Source organism: Manduca sexta, chromosome 27 (genome assembly GCF_014839805.1).
Source record: "Manduca sexta isolate Smith_Timp_Sample1 chromosome 27, JHU_Msex_v1.0, whole genome shotgun sequence".
Classification (NCBI taxonomy): Eukaryota; Metazoa; Arthropoda; class Insecta; order Lepidoptera; family Sphingidae; genus Manduca; species Manduca sexta.
In genome coordinates, this window is record NC_051141.1 from 900,452 (window position 1) to 923,336 (window position 22,885).

At 34.0% G+C, this 22,885-nt stretch overlaps 1 protein-coding gene and 1 long non-coding RNA gene across 2 annotated transcripts in view; one reads left to right on the forward strand and one right to left on the reverse strand.

Moving 5' to 3' along the window:
* The window catches only part of LOC115455541 (glycine cleavage system H protein-like), a 36,653-nt gene extending 16,277 nt beyond the window's left edge, over positions 1–20,376 (reverse strand). The window contains exons 1-3 of the mRNA XM_037444032.1: positions 20,250–20,376; positions 19,379–19,480; positions 15,954–16,033 (exon numbers count right to left, since the gene is read on the reverse strand). Coding sequence (XP_037299929.1) covers positions 15,954–16,033; positions 19,379–19,478 — 180 coding nt within the window. The 5' untranslated portion in view covers positions 19,479–19,480; positions 20,250–20,376. The remainder of the gene's footprint in view (positions 1–15,953; positions 16,034–19,378; positions 19,481–20,249) is intronic.
* LOC115455542 lies at positions 2,646–3,650 on the forward strand. The gene is made up of 2 exons (XR_003939806.2): positions 2,646–2,910; positions 3,492–3,650. It is a non-coding gene; the product is annotated as an uncharacterized LOC115455542 (long non-coding RNA).
* Positions 20,377–22,885: the final 2,509 nt, after the last annotated feature.

Sequence of the window (22,885 nt, forward strand, 5' to 3'; positions counted from 1 at the left end):
ACCACGCTCGCCATTCTGAGACATGAGACGTTAAGTCTCATTATGTCCAGTAGTTACACTGGCTACAATGTCCTTCAAACCGAAACACAACACTGACTACACACTGTTGCTTGGCGGCAGAAATAAACATTGCGGTGGTACCTCCCCAGGCGAACTCTCACATATGAGAGACCACTAAATCAATACCACCAGTAAAAATAAATATAACAAACCATCTTAAGGTTATTTTCAATGTTAATTTAAAATATTTGTTAATATTCTATTTGAATATCTATAATTAAAAATTTATATAGAGTAGTAGTATGTAAGAACCTGTAAGTTATGTGGGAGCAGTGTAATAAAGAGGGTAAACCATGAACACGTTTATTATCGAATATATCCATATCCATAAAATTCATTATAATAGTGTCGCTACTGTACCAGGAGTTCATAAGTTCAATAGAGTCAAGAGCACACCATTTCACGATCGACAGTGTACCATTATGTAGACCTTCCACGCGTACGCGCGATATATTCTACCTCTATCTCAAGATAGAGATATACTATAACCCCCTTATTTATAGACGTTTTTTATCGAACGATCGAGTAAGGCTGTGATAACAAGTCTGTTTCTCAGTGCTGACAGCATGGCAGTCTTCGCAGTGCGTAGACGTAGGGCCGTTGTGATTGGCTAATATTGAAATACAACAATAATAACCAATCACAACGGCCCTATGTCTATTTCTCAGTGCCGTTAGCACTGAGAAACAGGCTTGTTATCACAGCTTTACTCCGTCCTTAGATAAAAAACGTTTATGAATAAGGGGGTAAGCCTTTTATGAGTTCCTAATGTTAATTGCTAATCCACGCAGGATTCAGAAGAATATCCTATGAGAGGTTAATTAAAAATATGATTGATTGTCTTCTTTACTGTCGAATAATTTAAATTATCTCTTTAAAAAAATTATATATGTATGTATCATTCACTGTGTATCCGCCAATACCTGTCTGGGGAATGCATTCAGAAAACATTCGGCTCATAAACAAACGTAAATGATGCAATAGTATTTACTAGGATAACATATCCAAAGAGAAGGTTAATGGCACTTGACATTAAGTACCCTGCGCTGCGCATGTTCAGATTCAGATGCAATTAATCGCGATACCCCAAAGGGTGTACTTTGTGGGCGTGTCTTCACCGACGATACCGGTAGGGATGAGGGGTTGATTTTGTTTCAATCCTCTTTTGACTTATGAATTCCTGGTACCGCAGCTGCAAGATCGCAACATTGTCGCAAATTTTAATCTATCGGGGATGGATGGATTGATTGATGATTATTTTATTTATAGGAAAGCTCAGTTCCATTTCGTCGTACCAGGAAATTTAAACTTGAAACACTAGTTTGTGGAGGATTATGTTATATTATGCTAATCATGGTTATTTCAGTACATCGGGTGTCATAGTAAGCACACGTTTTTGTTTTATTTAAAGTTACCAATACAGCAGGAAAGCGAGTAAGAAATTAATTATATATTTAATAAAATAAAGGACCCGCTATTTGTACAGTGGAAAAAACCCTTTACCTGAGTTATATTTCGTCGCGGAGGTGTGGGCTTTTTAAAAGTGTGAATATAATTATGATTTTATAATATATTACATTAAGCCCGTGGACTCGACCGTCCACGCTGAGAACAAGCTGAGAACTGACTTTTATTAATTCAAACATATAATCATTGAATCTTATCTTTAAACTTATTATCATCATCTTCTTATGTTTCAATTAGGGCGACGTAACTCCTGCCTTCGTTGATAATAGATATATCTCACATTGTAAAATACATATTATATTAAAAAAAATCAAACTATATTTGAATTTTGATAGTTTCACCCCTATTCATCACTGGGAGTTTATAAGTTAGAAGGAGGTTGGCATTGCAGGAAAATAGCTTTGAATCCGCTTACACCACTCTTGCCGCATTCTGTTTCCAATCTAATGTCAATCCCTACTAAATATTAATTACAGGAAATGTGTATAAGTAAATCCCGCCACTTCTTTTATGTAAGGTTTTATTTATTGTTTAGTTTCCATTTATTTTACTGACATTGAACCGTGTTTTTTTCTCTACAATAATATTTAGTTTAGAATTAGGTGGTATAAAATAAAGAATATTTCAATATACTTATAAACTCTCGCTGTTTAGTTTCGAGGTGTAGGCAAAGGCGCAACTAGTTAAATCCATTCATAACCAGCATATTATTCCGTCTCATGACATTATAGAACCTTCCGGTATATAATTTCTTATAAATAATAATATAAATTATAATTCTTATGCGCTACCAAAGAGCCTTATGAAGAATCAATTTATTGTCAACAACAGCCGATCAAAAAAAACTATTTTTTGTATAATATTATGAATTATTTAAAACTACAGAACATTACGCAAAACAATATCTGCACTGGACACAAAATAAAATAACTACTTAAATAACATAAAAACGAACATAATTTCGTTCGATCAGTCTAGAAGCATATAAACAATCTCCGTGCAGTTATGCAGCCTTGGTGCCCGCTATTTGGACTCAGCGTGTTGCCGAGCAACCAATCAAAATTTTGTTTACGTATGTACTGCCTCTTGTTACCGTAGCAACCTAATATTGAACATAAACTTATAGGCAGTGCGAAAAATGTTAATGAACATGAATACTAAAATATACCTTATCCTGCAGAGCTTAATGTGATTTAGCATTACGCTTGGACATGAAGAATTAAGGAACCTGAATAGATTGAAACTAAGGTTATTGTTTCTCTCGGAAATATGACCTACGTCACGTATTAAACCAGGAAACCGCTATAGGTCATTACCGAAATTCGTAATTAAAACGTAAAACTACGCACATTTTGAGAGCTGTCCTTCACCACTTAAAAAAACGTACGTAACCGATTTTACTAATCTTTCCTCATAATGTCTCGTTTGTTATTTACATTTTCCGTTAAAGTCATTGCAATTGAGAAAAATAATTTCTGTAGGACTTTATTCTGCATATGATATTGTATTTTACAACGATTTTTGTGGTCATTTAACTAAAATGGTCTATCAATTTAGTAAAATGACGAAACAAAACTTCATGGACAGTTTATGGCTAAGAAAGTTTCCTACGCCGCTCCATCTTATAACATGTTCCGAAGAGGTGGTAGATTTATGTCGATCAAAAAGATTTGAAATACAATAAACGTGGCTTCGCAGATTTTTCATTCCCAGAAATTAATAGGTCTAAGTAATTAAATGTATTTCTTTCTATTTTATTACAAGTTAAATATTGTGTTAACTCTGTGGTTATTTGATTTAATTAAATATATTTCTTTTCAATAGAATAATCAGCGGCTAGGTATCCTTGTATTCATTTGTTTGCGGGACAGTAGAGCGCAGCATGATAAATGGATAAAAAAGACTGGCCTTTGGCGAAAACCTAAACGAATCGGAATGTTTAAATAGCACATTATGCATTTCAGTTGCATCGAAACATCTCCTCGGGATATCTGATGACCTAGTACTTGGTGCATTATTTTTCACAAATCGGAAAAAATCGGAAAATCCCTGTGATTGTTGAAATTTTTCGGCTGCGCGAGGCACTAATTTTTTTTTTAACTAATTAAAACTGTAATAATAAATTTGGTTGTTATTTCGTACACCTACATAAATATATATGTTATTGTTACATGAAAAACAAATAGTTAAAATAAAGTGAATTAATTTTATTGTAGATTTATCTTTAGATTGTAAATATAAAATTCATGATTTCTTATGAGTTATTCAAAAATCATTTATTAACCGACTTGAAAAGAGGAGGAGGTTCTCAATTCGAGTGTATGTTTTTTTTTGTATATTTGTTACGCGATTACTCCACCTTTTGTGGACTGATTATCAAAATTATTTTTTTGTTCCAAAGGAGATATTGTTGAAGTGATCCCATAGTCACCAAGTTAACTGATGATTGGATCCTGGAGAAATTGAGGGCAACCCTAAAATTTTATAGGCTCACTGTTGAGATATCAAACCAGTTTTTAGTATAGAGGACTGTATATTTAATATAAAGTAAATACAAAAGACAAAAACTATAATGATGGTTCGTTCGGTGGTCTCGAAGTCAAGTCCAATATGGCACCCGTCCGTCCTTCCTGTCATCGGTGTTGCCAGCGCGGAAAGGCCATAAGCACCCGCGCGAGGCATAGACACTCACACATCTTCTTTCGCAATTTTTATGAAGTAACTTAAGTACTTGCGTATGTTGATCATCATTATGGAGGTGAGCTGATGATGGAAGGTAGAACTCTTTAACAGTAAGGAGTTACTCGAAGAGGCATCGACCTATTAAGTAAATTCTTTTTATATTTGAATGGGCGTTTGTCGTTTGGTCTCAAGATTATTATTAACACAAAAAAGCAAAAAATAAAAACTTTTTAACAAAAATAAACAATGCCGCCTTAAAAATCAACTAAAAACCAACTCCAAAACTGGTACCGACTCCAAAATTGGTAACCAGTATATAGTTATTGTTAAATAGTTACCCCCTTATTCATAAACGTTTTTTATCTAAGGACGGAGTAAAGCTGTGATAACAAGCCTGTTTCTCAGTGCCCAACGGCACTGAGAAATAGACATAGGGCCGTTGTGATTGGTTATTGTTGTTGTATTTCAATATTAGCCAATCACAACGGCCCTACGTCTACGCACTGCGAAGACTGCCATGCCGTCAGCACTGAGAAACAGACTTGTTATCACAGCCTTACTCGGTCGTTAGATAAAAAACGTCTATGAATAAGGGGGTTAGTTTTTGGACGGCGGTTTTATTTCTTGTTTTTAAGTATGGTTTAAAGTAGTCTGTTACATGGTTGTGACCTATCTCCTATGGCCTACGTCACAATGACGATATTAATATTCAGTTGTAACTGCACGCATGCGCATAGGACTGTATGCTGAGAATCTTCACTTCAGTTCTGATATCCTGGTACATTCACGTCAACTATACAGGATTTAGCGTCCAAGTCACGCTAGGAATGTGGCGCCCTAGTGTAGGAAAACAAACTCGACACGAACATTCTCCCCCCTGTCGCGTACTTTGATTGATTGTGATTGGACTCGAAACCAACGTTTGACGAATTTCATTAAGGTAAAATATGTTAATGTTCATTATTAATACTAAAAAAATATTTCACATAAAAGTAATAAATTTTATAAATAATTAACTAACAAATTTAATATATTAACCGATTTTAATAAGGGGTTTTTAAGACATTGGTCCTTGCTTTTTACCATAAAAGTTTTAATTTACCGCATTGACAATGAAAAAAATAATTTCGGCTAATTAAAATAGAATTAATAATAATAACTTGTGGATTATAATATAAAATCTTTGTATTTCATTCATTCATTGTATAAGAATGGTTAGATGCTTCTCCCATTCATATCAGACTTCCACGGCGTGTAAAAGTTTAAATGGGACAAAATAACTGCCACAAACTTTCGACAAAAATCAGTACCTAATGATATCCAACAACCTACTTTCAAGTGTCATAAGAGCATCAGACGTCAATCATTCTTGTCCCAACGTACTCCGAGTATCAGGACAGCATAAATCAGTACTGTTCTCGGAAAGAATGGTATTGACAGATGAAAGAGAACGCATGCGCCATGGGGTTACTGATCAAATAAAATTTAGATTAATTTCGTGTTCGACCTCGTTTTACTGTGGTTTTTAGACGAATTTGGATCGTAACTAATTGGACATCAATCCAAAATAAATTAGCAGAATGAAACATATTACGCAATTTTAGCAGAATAAAACATATTACGCAATTCGAATAACTCCAACAGTAGATATTTAATCAAAAATATTCTGTCTGGCTCATAGCCTAATAGAGCGGGTAAAATAAAATAGACACTAGGCAGCACTTACTTATTAAAACACAAAATTATCTATATATATAAAAATGAATTGCTGTTCGTTAGTCTCGCTAAAACTCGAGAACGGCTGAACGGATTTATCTTATCTTGGTCTTGAATTATTCGTGGAGGTCTAGGGAAGGTTTAAAAGGTGAGAAAAATTCGAATAATTGCCGGGAAAATCCTCAAAACAGCATTTTTCTATTTCCCATACAAACGTTTTTTAATACGTAGAGTCAATTTGAGCTTTATTGCTATTGTATAAAGTTCACTGTTGTCTAAGCAATGTAGGTGTGTTCCTAACATCAAAGCAGTGTGCGTTGGAGCACAGAATATAATAATGTAATGTCGCGTTCTGAAACTCAACAAAAGTGATATCGCGGACCCGACTAAATTGAACAGTCACAAAATTTAATATATCATTAGTTATTTGGGTGGCTTCACGATATTATTTCTTTTGTTTTACTTTAAAATGCATGTTTTCGTTATGGACAATTTTTGAGCTACTTTTGCATATCTATACTTATAATAAATCTGTAGAGAGGTCAATTCTGTACATGAAATATATTTCCAAAATAACTGGGGGTGATTAGGGGATCGATACTGATGCCAAAAAATGCAATTAGTAAAATTTTTGTCTGTCTGTCTGTATAACCGTTATAGAAACAAAAACTACTCGACGGATTTTAACTTAACTTGGTACAATTATTTTTCATACTCCTGAGCTGGTTATAGTATACTTTTCATCACGCTACAATTAATAGGAGCATAGCAGTGATGGAAAATGTTGGGAAAACGGGAGAAGTTACTCCATTTTTAAGCTTCCGTCATTTCGTGTGCAACCTTAATGGTTAAAAGTTCCTTCGATTTCACCAGGATCCCATCATCAGATCCTGACCGGACAATCGGACCACCTGCATACCACCATAAATTAAAAAAAAACATCCCGACAAATTGAGCACCTTCTCCATTTTTGAAACCCGAAATCCACGCGGGCGAAGCTGCGGGCGGAAGCTAGTTTATAATAATAATATTATGTAAATGCATTAGTAGTTATTCTTTATTAAGAGTAAGTAACCTATGTGTTAAAAGGAAGATAAGAGGAGAAATTGTGGTGGATAACCTGAATCACGCCAAATACCGACTATGTATACCAGGAGATCATAACTATTTTAGAGAGAGCGAGAATTCTGATTAACTAGGCATACAGCACAAGCGTGTATTATATATATAAATACTATCGATTACGAACGACGTGATGACGTGACGTCATGACATGCAGACGTCACGAAACGCGCCATATGTACATACTATATTACATCCAGACTTATACCATTGATTGTGGCAGAGTAGTATTGTGGAGTAATTATAATGTGTCCGCTTTATATCAAAAAAATGATATTATTCATAATACGTTACTTCCACCCCAGAGTAATTGAAAGTGATATAAGTTTTAAACTGACTCCGTATTTTATGGAATACCTGTAGTAGAGCTTCTTCACATACCCGACAAAATATCCTCTGTATTTCGCTAATAAAAGGATAATATTAATTGTACTGCGGCATGTACTCAATGCAGCAATTGTTAAATTTTATTCTGAATATCAACATATTCCAAATATTTTTTATTTCGTTTGTGCTTCTCAAAATATCTTTTCTCTAGTCAAGGATTTTCTGTGTTTTTCCATAGTGTGTGGTTTATTTATGTTGTATTCTGCATTTTAAATGGTAATTTCAATGTATTTAATAAACTATGAAAAATATCAGCAAAATAAGGGGCGCGTGATTTTTTTTCATGAAGGTTTGAAAATACATAAATACATACATACAAATCGCATAAAGTTCGACAACGTATACTAGGATATCATAACTGTAGAGGAGAGCACTGGATATGAATCGCACTGTGTGACTGTAAACGTGGAGGAAGGAACGGAACAAGGTATGAAATGTGCGATTGGGTGTTCCGTGATAAACGTACTAAAACTATACAATCTCATGAACTCCTAGTGTCACAGGAGTAAGCATATTGATCTTTGATTAAACAGAATTTTTAAAAACAGCCAAAGCCCCCACCGTAACCATATATTACATAGATAATAGATATATTTTGAGTTTAAAATATTTAGGTACCTTTTATTATTTAAACACCTCCCAAACTTTTTCGAGACTTCTCAGAATAAATAATTGCAATTTTATTGTTTATTTATCACATTCGTCAAAAGATGGCAAGAATTTAACTTGTTTTGAATTGCGCCTAGTACATCAGCACACATTACTAGGGTATTATAAATGCAGTGCAAGTAAACGGGTATAGTCGATTATGTACTTCTACGTGGTTAATAAATTAACAAACATTAATTTTCCTTTCTTACAAAGGACATTTTCAAGGGTACCATACTTACTTTAAAGCATTCTCAAAAAATTAGTTTTGAAAAAAAAAACTGCAATGTAACTCAATGCATAATTTTTGCTATTGTTTGGCAAAATGTTGCCATAAAATAAAAAAATATATAATCGTCGTTTACTGGCGCCGCGCCGTATGCCTAAGCTTTATGGATTTTTCCATTTCACATATTATTGAAATATTTCGATGAAATTCTTGACTAGTAGAATAAAACTTTGATTTCACGATAGGATTAAAATTCACATAATATGTACTACTAACATTTAAAAATAAATACCTTAATTTTCCACTCTTGCAAATAACATTTTAGAACGCGCTTAAAATCATTTTCATTTTCAAAAGTTTAGAATGTAAGTCCAATATGAGTTTCTAAGTTTAAAATAAACGTTGGCGACTGATTTGAGGCGTTATGAATTACGCCAAGTACGGCGACTCATACTAGGATATCATGACCGCAGTGCAAGTATCGAATGAAGTCCATTATGTAGGCGGGATCGTAGGCGGAGATTAAAAGTAACTTAATTATTTTCCACTATTGCAGATAACGTTTTGAATGTACGTTAGTATATAAAGTTTTTTAATTCTTAAAAAAACAAACTTTTAGAATAATCGGTTGAAAATATTTGTCAAAATATAGTAAGGAGTTTTCCTTACTGAATAATTTGGGGTGCTGAAACGCGCCGAGTTCAACACCGCAATCTACGCCGTCATGACTATAACAGTGCAAGTTTTTTTACATTGGAAGAGATAAATTTTGTTAAAAGTAGTATATCATACTACAGTTAATAATATATACCCTAATTTTCCCTTCTTGCATATAAAATTCAAAAGTATTTGAAAATAGTTTTGATAAGATAATCTTAAAATTATAATAAGTTCGTACGTTCGTCAAAAGATGGCAGGACTTCCTATTATGATTTGGCGTCCTGAAACGCGCCGAATTCGGCGGTGCATACTAGGATGTCATAACTGCAGTGCAAGTAAACGGTCCGGGGAACCAATGCGCATGCGTGTACAAATGTCATTAATTGCGATAGGGGTTCCGTTAAAGCCCCTGCTACATCTGCCTTCAAAGGCGCTATGCGATAAGTATATTTATTCGCTCTGTAAACGCAACGGATTTGATTCGATTTTCACTGTTATTGAGAGAATTCATTTCGGATGGTTTTTATTTCATTCTAATCAAGTTTTTTAGACTATAATAGAGATTTTTTTTGTGAAAATCGTCAGAAATAACGTTATTCAGACACCTACATTGCATTCTCTGGCTAAACCCTAACATTTACAACAATGTATATCTCAAAAAAATTATCTATTTCCTACAAATTGAGTTGTACATTGTTCATATTACCTGAAACGCATAGTAGAATGAATTAAAGTTATATGCTGTGTAAACTGTAAGGCAGTGGCGAAGGGTGAAATTTTTTAAAAGGTTAACCCAAGCCAAATAAATGTGGCCTTAGATAACATCGCAGCCAATTTAACAGAAAATAAAAACTAAGACAATCGTAAATAAACTTAAAAGGGAAGCTGGTGGGAATCGGGTTGCATGGACGCTCCGCCACTGCTGTAAGGAATACATATTAGTTATCCATCTGGATAAATTAATAATACAATCATTGGGAGTCATAGCGACTTTTATGAAAATAAGTCTCTGAGTATATATATCAAAGAAAGCTGAATCAAAGCTTGTGTCATATATATTACATAACATAGCTTTTCTTCGCCCGCGTGAAATAATTCCAGGTTAAATCCCGAGATATATTTCCCGGAATCGAAAGTAGCTTATGTCCTTCCTATGGGCACACACATATTATTGTTATTAAGAGAATTTCAATTTTCATTATTTAGCTCAGCTTTAAAAACAGATCATAAATTTTGACCTGCACTTAAAAAAACTTTTTTTATTAAATGCTATATATTTATTATTATTTCTAACTAGTTTATTATATAACTAGCTTCCGCCTGCAGCTTCGCCCGCGTTGATTTCGGACTTCAAAAATGGAGGAGGTGCTCAATAGGGGACCGGCCTATGCTTGATTTTGTCCATTATTCTATATATAATCTATATATAGTGGATAATAATATGAAAAAGAAGTACTCCTGCGAAAACTGCATAAAAATTGGTTAAAAAATGAGCGGGTAATTCATATTTAAAATATTGTAATGTGCAGAAGTGGGCGCGATGTGGGGATATCGCTACATCTCTTTCTTTCGCACGCGTCGTAATTCCCGATGACGTTACATGTGGATATTTCGTCTCTTTTCTGTTTCTTGTTAATTACCCCTTCCACCGAAATTCATAGACTTATAACTTGTTCCTTTTTTACCGGATTTTAAAAATTCCTTCTGTGTTATAATTTATATTATGTAAATATTTGATAAAAGTAAAGAACAAAAATGAGTCCGGTACCCTATTTGTCGGGATGTTTTTTTAATGTATGGTGGTATGCAGGTGGTCCGATTGTCTGGTCAGGGTCTGATGATGGGATCCTGGTGAAATCGAAGGAAGCATATAGCATGATTCAGTATTCACGCGTGATGGCTTATTATTAGCATATTTCATGTATAACTTTGGTGTTTCTATACCGATTTCTATGATTCTTTTGTATGGAATATTTAATAATGTTAACTTTTTTAATTAGGGATGACTGAGAGTGTTATAAACGTAAGAGTAGACAAATATAATGAGAAAGCTTCGAACTGCTAAGCTATTGGGAGTTACGCGTGTTATTGTGAGTCAAGCATAAAAGATAGACATATGCTGTCGTGGGATATTTTTTACATAATTTTAAGGAGAACATTTCCGTCATACATGATTTCTGTGCAGCTTTAACCATTAAGGTTGCACACGCAACGGAAGCTTAATAAATGGAGTAACTTCTCCCGTTTTCCCAACATTTCCCTTCACTGCTTTGCTCCTATTAATTGTAGCGTGATGAAAAGTATACTATAACCAGCACAGGAGTATGACAAATAATTGTACCAAATTTCGTTAAAATCCGTCGAGTAGTTTTTGTTTCTATAACGGTTATACAGACAGACAGACAGACAGACAGACAAAAATTTTACTAATTGCATTTTTGGCATCAGTATCGATCCCTAATCACCCCCTGGTAGTTATTTTGGAAATATATTTCATGTACAGAATTGACCTCTCTACAGATTTATTATAAGTATAGATAGAATAGATTATTGTATAGTATGCTATAGATATGAATTGTTTTTGTGCAGGACATGATCATTATTCATCCATCCATATCTATAATAGAAAATTTAACCCCATACCGGTCTTACTAGCCAGGTACTAGGATTGTATAAGTCGAACGGAGTTAACATAAGAGATGTTATAGGGTTTAATAATGCTGCTGCTCCACCTAGGTCAAAGAGAGTAACAAACTGTCGGCCACCTACAACCCAAAAAAATAACGCTCTAAATTCTAAACGATATTGTTTTGATAATAATATACAGCTGTATTTAAGATATCTTTTTAGTATTAGTATTTAGTATTGGATGCCCTGTTTTACCATGAGCTAAATACATTCTCCTATTTGTGATGTATTGTAAAGTATTAATTTAAACAATATAATGATTTCTTATGTTTACGCGAATGTTAGACATTGAAATAAAAACAAAACTATTTAAACGGATTTTATCGGATATATTAAACGGATATTAAACAATATAATGTAATGGATAATTTTAAGCTACATAAAATGACCAAGTTAAGTAATAATTTATATATGTTTAGATATGGATTAATAGCAGTGGCGAAGCGTCCATACAAGCCGATTCCCACCGGCTTCCCTTTTAGGTTTCGGTGATACTAAACAAAATATTTAATAGACAAATATAAATTTACAACATACCAGACAGTGGACAATAATTATAATAGCGTAACTTATTAATTAATTATCACTTAATAATGACATCTATCGGCGAATAGCCCGTTGTTTGTTAATTTAATCGATATCGATTACCTATTTTAAATAACGTTAGATGGCGCACCTTGTATTTAGTTCCCCAGAAATTCCGTTACCAAAGTGAAATTGTGACGCCACTGGCGTAAGGTAACCCGCTGTCAAGCGGCTTAATGTCGTAGTATGTTTTTTAATATAGATGGCAGCACTTTGTATGACTTTCTATGCCAGTGTTTGTCGGAATCGCGCGGAAGATATGGGCAAAGGGAACCCGAGCATTTTCGGCTTCACGTTAACCGACTTTGTATAGTTGTCACTTTTTACGTAAATTAAACGTCATAATTTATTATGCTACCGAGTTGCGGTGTTTGTAAATTGTCATATTAATTTTATTTTTTGATAGTTTTGTGATATTTAGTTACCAGCGCTTTGTTTATTTAGAAACTAGAAGTAAATGTGTATTATAATGGAATTAACTACCTGTGATCAGTTTAATGTCTACCTTTACGTAAGCATATTATTAGTCTGTAATTTCACATATTAGTATTTAGATAGTTAAATATTAAAAGTAGATCTGAAAGTTTTTGATTTTAGACACAAAATGTGTGTTAGAAGAAAATAAATACTTACTTATTATATTTTACTGAATTTATAACGATACAAGCAAAAGTTAACGAATAACCTTTCTTGATTATTTAAATTGATAATTATATACGTTCATCATGTAAGTACCTTTAAACTGTTGGTCTGTTTGGCGATCGTGATACCTATTTCTATATGGGGTAATTAACCTAAAGCTTTATTTTGAAAAAAAAAAAAAACAGATACTTATAGGGAGGGAGGTAGTGTGGTTATAATTTTAATACTTACTTTTGTTGCTGTTATAACAAATTAATAGGTAAGTACTTATATTTGTGATTAATGGAAGGAGAATTATCTACATTTAGTGTTCGATTTTATAAATGTTTCAATTATTTACGTATAATAGGTAATTTAGTAGGTATGTCAACGTTTGTCGATTTCGAATCAAGACTAATTCGTTATCTTAGTTTTTGTTTTCCCATAAATTGCTCCCGATATCTTAACTGACGCAAATTTTTTCACACCGGGTTACCTTTTGAAAAATTTCACCCTTCGCCACTGATTAATAGTGACCTGATGAAAATAGTCTGCTAAATAACGCAACATTTAAATAAATTTCTTAAAGAAAGAATTGTACATTGAACAGGCTTTGTGGCTCGCAATATTTTAAATTGAGTTATCTCGACTAATATAATTAACATCAATCTATACGCGTTATTATTAATTTTATATTCATAATTTAAAAATATTCGCCAATAAGCTAGATTCGGAGGAAGGGTTGAGTTCGCCGAGTTCAGGAGTATTTATTAAGACAGCATAACTTCTGAGTAGTCATGACGTACACTGCGCATGTGTGATGACAATTTTTGCATCCCGTAATTAAATTCCATATTCTATTAATCTACGGTGCCAATAGTGTAGCTTTTGGGGGCCACTCACTCACTATGTTGTAAATTTCTAGTACACCCAATATCTATAATATAAAAACGAATCTGTGAATAAACGCAAATCTTGAGAGCAGTTGAACCGATTTCGCTATTTTTTTTTAAATATTCCTTGAAGTACGAGGACGGTTCTAACGGAGAGAAAAATTTTAAAAATTGCCTGAATAAGTCTAAAGTCAACACTTTTCTATATTCCCATACAAAAGATTCGTAATAATAAAGTAAAGTCAATTTGAACTTTAATACCATACTGTAAAGTTTAGGTGTTAGTGGAGGGGTTCCGGGAAGGAAAAACAATGGCAAAACGTTAGATGGAACGATGGAAAGAATTTAAAATGTTTTTATATTTTTTGACATAATGTAATTGTTGACTTATCAACTTGCTTTTTTCTTTTTTTATCTTATTAGTTGAGCGGTTTCCAGAAGAGCAGAATAAGTATAAAAAAAAAATATTAAAGAATCGACAACAATGAACACTGTTAGGCGGTACGAAGTTCGTCAGCTTCCAATAAATCTAAAAAAAGTCAAGTTTGATTTTAAGCCCTTCCAGAACAATTTCAGCAGGAGAAAATGTGGAAGAAGATGAACTGATTGGTTAAAAAAATACATCTGCGCCCATAATATAGATACTAATTGATATATGACCTCGCATCACAGATTGTGCTACGAACCCATCGACAGCTTGTTTTCCATATGTCAGTTTATTTTGTCTCCAGTATCTTAAGCTCAACAAGACTGGCAAAGTAGATGGGAGAAGGCCTCGTGGCGGTAGCCAATGCGTTCGTCTGACCCGATCTGCACCGCTCTCGACTGTACAGTCGACAGCGCTCACCACCCCACTGGAGACAGAAACAGAGGGAGAAAACTCGTTCGTGAGAAAGTTATATAGAGTGCAGGTCATGAATCTCGATATTGAGAAATACGATGTAAAAAGAGAGAGAGTGAGAGTTTCTTAAGAATCAAAGGTTTAGTTTCTTACTGCCAAAAAATAAATTATACCTATAGCGATAGAATTCAAGATTTGTTATGTTGAGATGATGTTGACTAATTAGTATGTTAATATAACTGTAAACGTGACCCCCACAGTGTACGATAATGCTGTTAAATTAAATCGTTTTTTTCTTGTCAACGTGATAACAATCGCTTGATGGATTTAAAATTTTCCACCAGTCACAACCACACCGACGGATAATTATGATAATACAACTGAGAGTTAAAGTAATATATATTTTTAACCACAACTGAGAGATGTGAAACGCTTGCATAAACTAACATCAGCTGTGAGGTTTGTTTTAAAGCTGTAAGGTAGATCACCGTGCTCATTAAGGACCTTTTACTAATAAACATTAAATCGAATAATAATAAATTTATTCAGTCCCTTATTTAATGTTAGTGTCTCTGTCCCTTGTTTTGTTTATTTGACATAATTAAGAAAATGACAAATAGTAACTAGTTAATCATTATAAAATGACAATATATTATGGCAATAAGTGTTACGTACAGTTTCATAATGCAAAGTAATATACTAACTACAATAAAATATCCATAAATCTTGACCTCAACGATACACATATCTGAATACCACATGAAGGTCAAGATAAGTGGATGTTACCATATCAGCGGGACTTTAGCGGCGATTAACTTCAGCACTGTCAAGTAATGTGTCTATTACTGTAAAACGGTAAGTCTCCAATATGCAAGAGTATAAGAATGTACCACTACTTTATTTATTATCATCAAGGGCTTAGCGTGTAATGCTGTATTGTTGTTAAAGACTTGCTGGTGTGATCACCAGTGTGTTTTAGAATGTGGCAAAAAATTTGACAAAGCTCCTTATTGTTTTATCGGGATCGGTTGAGCGAATAACGCATGATTGGCGCATTGGTTGCTCGATCAATCAAAAATTTCAAAATTATACATCTACCCATGACTCTCTTTTCCTGGGACATTTCAAGGGAAGCCTGCTTTATAATTGGTTTACAAAATGTTGTGTAAGAGATAACAGATTACAAATATTTTACTTAATTTCCTCGCAAATAATTCAGCGAATACCCTTGCAGTGTACATATTAAAGTTCCAGACAGCGTCTTAAAAGTGGCGGTGACACTTCATCAGGCGCATCACCTACTGCTGAGTTGCATGAACTTTGACAAGTGAAGTCTTTATCTCCAGCCACGTACCTGTGCATAGCTGGAAATGCCGACGGTGCCGATGTTGTCGCTCACCGACACCCACTCGTGTTTCTTCGTGTAATACCGCGCTGGAAATATACAACATCAATATTGAAATATCTGTTGAAGCGAAGAGGACTTCAAGGGGATATTATTCTTAGTGAGACGGTGAGTTTGTATACGTGCGATTATAAAATTGACCAGCGTCTGACTCTAGTCAGTTCAATTCCTTAAATGGTACATATTAATTTCTACTTAGAAGTTCGTGCATTCGCAATTACTTATTATTTTCGCGGTTTGCTAGTAACAAGTCATAATATTCTTCACAAATAATAAATTACTCACGCAAATTCGCTATGCATATATTCATTCACATTTTATACATTCATGTATTATAATTTAAATACTGTATAAACATAAGTTGTTATTATTATTATTAAAGACCAATGCTATTTTTTAATCTTAGAAAATATTAGAGATATATTATTACATCCATTGACGAATATATTTTATTATGTTTTAAGGTCACTTAATACAATATTGTTTTTAAGGTAGGTAATTATTTAACAAGAAAAAAAAAACTCTGTTATTGAATATTATTTATTGCCTATTTAAAGTGTGTAAAAATATTAAGTGTACTAAAAAAATCGTTCTTTCTGTTGTGTCTAGAAATAGATTGAGTCCCCCAGCTATGACGGACTGGGTGCGGAACGCTAAGCTTAAGTAGTAAAAGAAAATGCATACTATAAAACAGCCCTCTTTCAATACATAGATTGCCTATGTCGGTGTCTCGCTCTTGCACACAAGGAAAATTGTACAGAGCTTGGGGTGAGATAGTGCAACATCTCTTCACTTGGCCTGTTTTCCTAGTACTGCCGATAGTTTTCAAAGCTTTTGTGTAACTTTTGGTTGGTGAAAAAAATAGTTAGTTTGTGATTTGGTGGTGATTTGTTCTACATTAAAGTAGTAAAATGGTTATTTTACGCGAACTTTGTGGACAATAAGTAATTTTGTTTAAATAAAATAAATCTTTGAATACCCTAAAATAATATTTTCCTAAAAAGAACATCACATTCTTCTATAAATTAATTATAATCATTGATAATAATATAAATAATATATAATAATATATAATAATACTTTAATATAAACTATATCGTAACTCCCTTATTATATGGCGGGATTAAAGCTTCTTTGGATTTGAATATTTTGCACGCTAGTTCAGCTCTGATATAAAAAATCAGCATTTAAATATTGGAATAACCAGCCATTTAGACAATTACGGTTCCTCAAAAGGACTTCCACGCAGGAGTCAAGAGAACGCTAATTTATTTACATTTCTAGTACAAGGTTATTTGTCAAACTTTAGTCACTGCAGTGAACAGCGATAACAGGGCCCCTTGGCTGCTCATTTCACAAGAGTCCGAGGGATGCTGGCACTGGAGATAATTGTTCAAGGCGACATTGGGTAACGCAGATACGGTGGATTGTACGCGATAACATTTGTTTTTGTAGTCTTTAATGGTAATGTACTATTTATACTAATCAATAATAAAGAACATTTTTATCGCAAACAACAGAATATACGTTAATTAGGAATTTCGAGATTAATGCAAGCGGGTACACACATTGTAAGTAGACTTCATGTCTTTTAGAACGTGAATAAAATCTCTAAACCCAATGTTAAGAGATATTGATGCTACTCTTTAATAGTTTATTTTATTAGGAATGGAGAAGAACTCACTAGTTGAGCCGCTTGGTGTCTCCTCAACGTAAGCTATGGTGAAGGTTTAACTCTGTGTAAAACTATTCATCCGCCTATAGCTTAGTTTTAGATGCCGTCTCTTTGAACTTAATACCGGCCCTTATGCTGCGATTATATGAAAAGGGCATGCTACTGGTATTATAGAAAAAAATGATACTTTACTCTTTCTTTCCATATACCTAATATCCACATTTTCCTAATTCCCTCTTAATTCTTTACTCCCCCTCGCTGATACTCGCATCTAATGCTACCGCATCGGCCGTGGACGGCAACCGGAGTATCATTTAACACCCCGGACTTCTTCTGAGGCGTGCACTCGTCACTTCGGCTACAAGATCGTCGAGTAATTTGTCGGGACATCATAGGTAGTGCCTGCTCGGCCAAGCTTGTACTTTAATTTCCCTATTTCTCTATATATTTTAATATTTATGAGCTTCATCATCATCAGCGAAATGATGTCCACTGTTAAAGATTTCTATACCGACCTGATAGAAGCGGGTAACCAGTGAGTTCCTGCGCTCTTTATCAGGAGTTTTCGTTCGCTAGTACGTGGTCTCTATTATAATACTTTTTGCCCTATCTACCGTCAGGTCTGCAAACTGTGTGCCCTACTCACTGCCACTTTAGCTTGCTAATGCGCTGAGTGATGTCGGTGTCTTTCGTATTATGAAAAGTAATATAGATGTATGCTAGACAGATGACTCTTCTGTTGTTGAGAAGATGAATTTAGGATTAGGCCTTAGTCCACCACGCTGGCCTAGAGCGGATTGGTAGACTTCACACACCTACGAAATTCCTATAGAGAACTTCTCAGATGTGCAGGTTTCCTCACAATGTTTTCCTTCACCGTTAAAGCGAACGATAAATTCACAAAGAATACACACATGACTTTAGAAAAGTCAGAGGTGTATGCCCTTGGGATTTGAACGTGCGGACATTCATCTTGGCAGTTCGTTCCACACCCAACTAGGCTATCGCCGCTTTTTTGTATACTACTTTGAATTTTGTATACTAATATATAAAGCTAATTTGTTTGTTTGAACTCGATAATCTCGGGAACTACTGTTTCGAATTAAAAAACTAATTTAATGTTTGATACCCAATTTATTCAGAAAGACTATAGGTATATAACGTCACGCTATGACCGCAAGAAGCGAAGCATCAATGAAAAATGTTACAAAAACGGTGAAAATTTATTCCTTTTGAGAGTTTCCGTCACATGCACTGCGTAAACGGTTAAAGTTACGCAATAATTATTATATTTAAACTTTACTTATTGTTTCAGCTGATTATTTTTTGACATACGAATTCGTTGTAATTATAATATAATTATTCGCAAATTGCCATTGCCAAGCGTTTTAGACTAGAATTTTTCACAACTAAATGACAATACGGCTAATTTTTTCATTTGACGGCATGCATTATTAACCTACTGACAACCGGTCACAATATCAATCAAGAAGATTGAATTGCAAAGAATTTAATTTACCGCTTGTATTGTCATATTAGTACTAAGTAACTTCACTGGTTGAAATTATAAATTATGACAAAATCGGGCTTCAAAGTGCTAGTTGGTGGTAAAAATCGACAAAGTTCTACCCAAAAGCCAAAGATTAGCACATGAAAGACCTTCCTTATAGTAAAGTATTACAGCTTAGAGATTAATTACCTTTACTGTCTGCGGAGTAAAATGCCCTCCGGCAACAAAGCGGCGAGACGCTGGAGCGAGGGAGACGCGACGCAGCGCGGATCAGGGTGCTCATCGACATGACTGGAATTAACAAAGCGCACATCAAAAAATTATTTATTTAGTCTTTGATCTGTCTCTTCTGCTACTCCAAATTGGGATAACGTAATACAGTTTTTCAACCGTGTTGAAGAAACGTTTGTGGTTAGCTAAGCTTTTATGAACGATGGTTTGAGGTCGAAATCCGAGGGGTCCAGTCCCAACAAATCATGTTAGTAGAGATCACACAAAATTTCGTCGTGTCTATCTTGTATCGAAATCCGTTCAGTCGCTTTATAAATAAACACTAGTGTTTTATTATACGGACCAATAAAGTCAAGATCTTAAACTGCAAATGATATAAGTCAAATACGAACTAACAATGTGATTAAACAGATCCACTCTACTATACTATCGTTGTGAATTGAATTGTTTAGATGACAATGACCCAAGTAAACCTTTATCAATGAAGACCTGGGCCGAGATATTAAACATACTCGAGAGCTCGCCCTGTCGCATAAACAACAATTATTAAATACTTCATGCGATCTATTTTCAAATAATAATATTTTCTTAATAGAATACATTTTTTTTTAAATGGGCCACGTGACATAAAGATTGAGATGTGAACAGATTTGACCTATTAACCAAACTTATGACTAGATTAGCCGCCTTCCTGATAAAAATACCAATAATTAACTTAATCAGTCTTAACTTCCAAATTATTTGTCAAATGGTCAGTCAAGAATAACTAAAATGATCAATTGTAAGTGTTGATGTTCGCAAATTAACGTTAATATAAATAATGACTTACCTAAGTGGTCGCGTTAGTGGCGGTGCGGTTGTGTCGGCCGGGGCTTGCGACGGCGGAGTGTCGACGAATCTATCGCGACGAAAATTATCGCGTCTTAGCGTAAGCACGGACTCAGGGGAGAAATTAGATCCAATGTTACTTATAAGTAGTAATTCTTTTATAATGTTCCAAAATTGATATAACTATACGGTGATGTATAATAATCAAAAGTCGTTTTGGATACGTGCTGCTTTAGTTGCCTTAGTTTTGTAAATGCTCCTAGTTAAGAATTTAATCCGATCTATTATCGTAATCGTTTTATAAGTTGTTAGGAAAACTTTTTTAAGATTTTTCACCTTTTAGGATCCACCATTTGGTGAGTTCATAAGTTCTAACAATTTTTATTTAAATTTTTCTAGTAAGTCGTATCCATAACCAGTGAATTTTTGGTACGTAATAACAAGCCTCTATATTTTATTGATTTATATTGTCACCACAATTGTCTAGAAGAACTTTTATATATATAGGTACGTATATGACCATTAGGTTTGTGAGCTTCCGGCCATCAAATCGCCTCCCGAGTCCACGCCCGTTGTTCGTGCCCTCATTATCAAAGTGCAGCACGACCTCTTCACTTGTGTTACTATTCGGCGCGACACTGCTTGTGCGCGTGCGCACACCTTACACCACACATATTTAAATATTTCTTTCAAAAATTGTGTAAAGTCTAGAATCTAAATCGGGAAATGTTCTTGAAAATATTTTAAATAAAGGATCTTTTCTTGATTATTCGACCTTATACTTCAATTATTATTCTTTTCCTCAATGTCACTTTTTCTTATTTTCTTTAATTGAAAATCTGGTGGTTTTATATAATTGAGATAAAATTGATAATTATATTTAAAGATCTCTACTGGCGAACTTCATAACTTCATATATATAATATTTAATGGTGTAAAAGGTATATGTACCGAGTAGATTCGTTTTAAAACGTGTATCTTGTTAGATATGTTGTTATTAGAATTAATGTAGGATTAATGTAGGTGTCATTTAAAATACGATGTTATCTGTTCATTATTATTTAAGGCAACCGGTGGTTGTTACAGTGTTGCTTACACTAAATACAAGGAAAACAATATTATAAAATAAAAGAGTAGTACCTTCTCAAGACAGCCACAACATGCATTATTTGTGATAAAAAATTATAATATTTGCAAAATAAAACACGTCATAGTAATCGCCAGTAAAACTAATATAAGTACCACCATTTAAACAGTTTGCAAATTCAAAGCAAATTTATGAATTCTAAATATTTTAAATAAAATTGTTTAACAAAGTGAATTAGAATGAACTAAATAAAAAAGGAGACAATGTTAGAAAATAAAATAAAATAAAAAATTATTAATATAGACTTTGAGTAAGACTAGTTCCCTTATAGAATCACTAGTTTCTGATATAATCATTTTATATAATAATTAAAAATATTAAAATAATAAGGAGGCAGATATACTATCAGCACGCGCAGTCTGAAGAATCAATATTGTCCTAATTAGGACGTGTTATTAGTCAGTGCAGACGCTCGCCGCACGTGACAGCGAATTGCAAAGAAAAAAGCTATAATGTGTATTCCGAAAGTGCACCAAACTCTGACGAAAAAATAAATAAGCAAAAAATAATCTATTTATTCCACACGTATCCAGAATTATTCACAACTATTCATATAATGGTCCCCGCGTGTTTTTAGCGTTCCGTACCTCAAAAGGAAAAACACCCTTATAGGATCACTTTGTTGTCCGTCCGTCCGTCCGGCCGTCCGTCCGGCCGTCCGTCCGTCTGTCTGTCAAGACCCTTTGCTTAGGAACGTGTGGAGTTATTAAGCTGAAATTTATATCAAATACTCATTCATGTCTATTGTCCCTTGGAGCTGCAAAAAAAATCAAACTTCTAAGCCAACGCAATCAAAAGATACAGCCATTTACGTCGCAAATTTTCGAAACTCGCAAGGGAATCAAAACCTACAGGATATGTACTTTCCGTGAACTCAGAATCTTGAAATTTGGTACAAAGCAACGTCTTATAGTACAGATAAAGGAAAAATTGCGAAAACCGTAAATTTTTAGTTACATCACATAATAAAGTATTTTTAATAATTTTTAAGTTACTACCCTTTTCCTCATGAACGCGTAGACGTATTAAATTGAAATTCATATCAAATACTCAGGTATATAATACCTTTAAGCTGTAACAAAATCAAACTTCTATGTCAACGCAATCAAAAGAAACAGCAATTTAAACCGCATATTTTCAAACTCGTAACTACTCGCAAGGGAATCAAAACCTAAAGGGTACTTCCAGTCGACCTAGAATCTTGAAACTTGGCCTGAAGCAAGGTTTTATAGCACATATAAAGGAAAAATTCCGAAAGCTTGAAATTTTTTGACCTTTGTCATTAATTTATGCTCCTCCAGCTTTCCATATTGTAATGTTACGGATTTCATTTTGCAATAAAAATACCATAACTATGATTTGATTGTCGTGATGGGTGAACTTTTACTTATATACCTACAGGTTTGTACGGAACCCTGGGTGCGCAAGTCCGACTCGTACTTGGCCGGTTTTTCATGTTATACTTAGTAAGCAAACGAGTCTACTGTCCT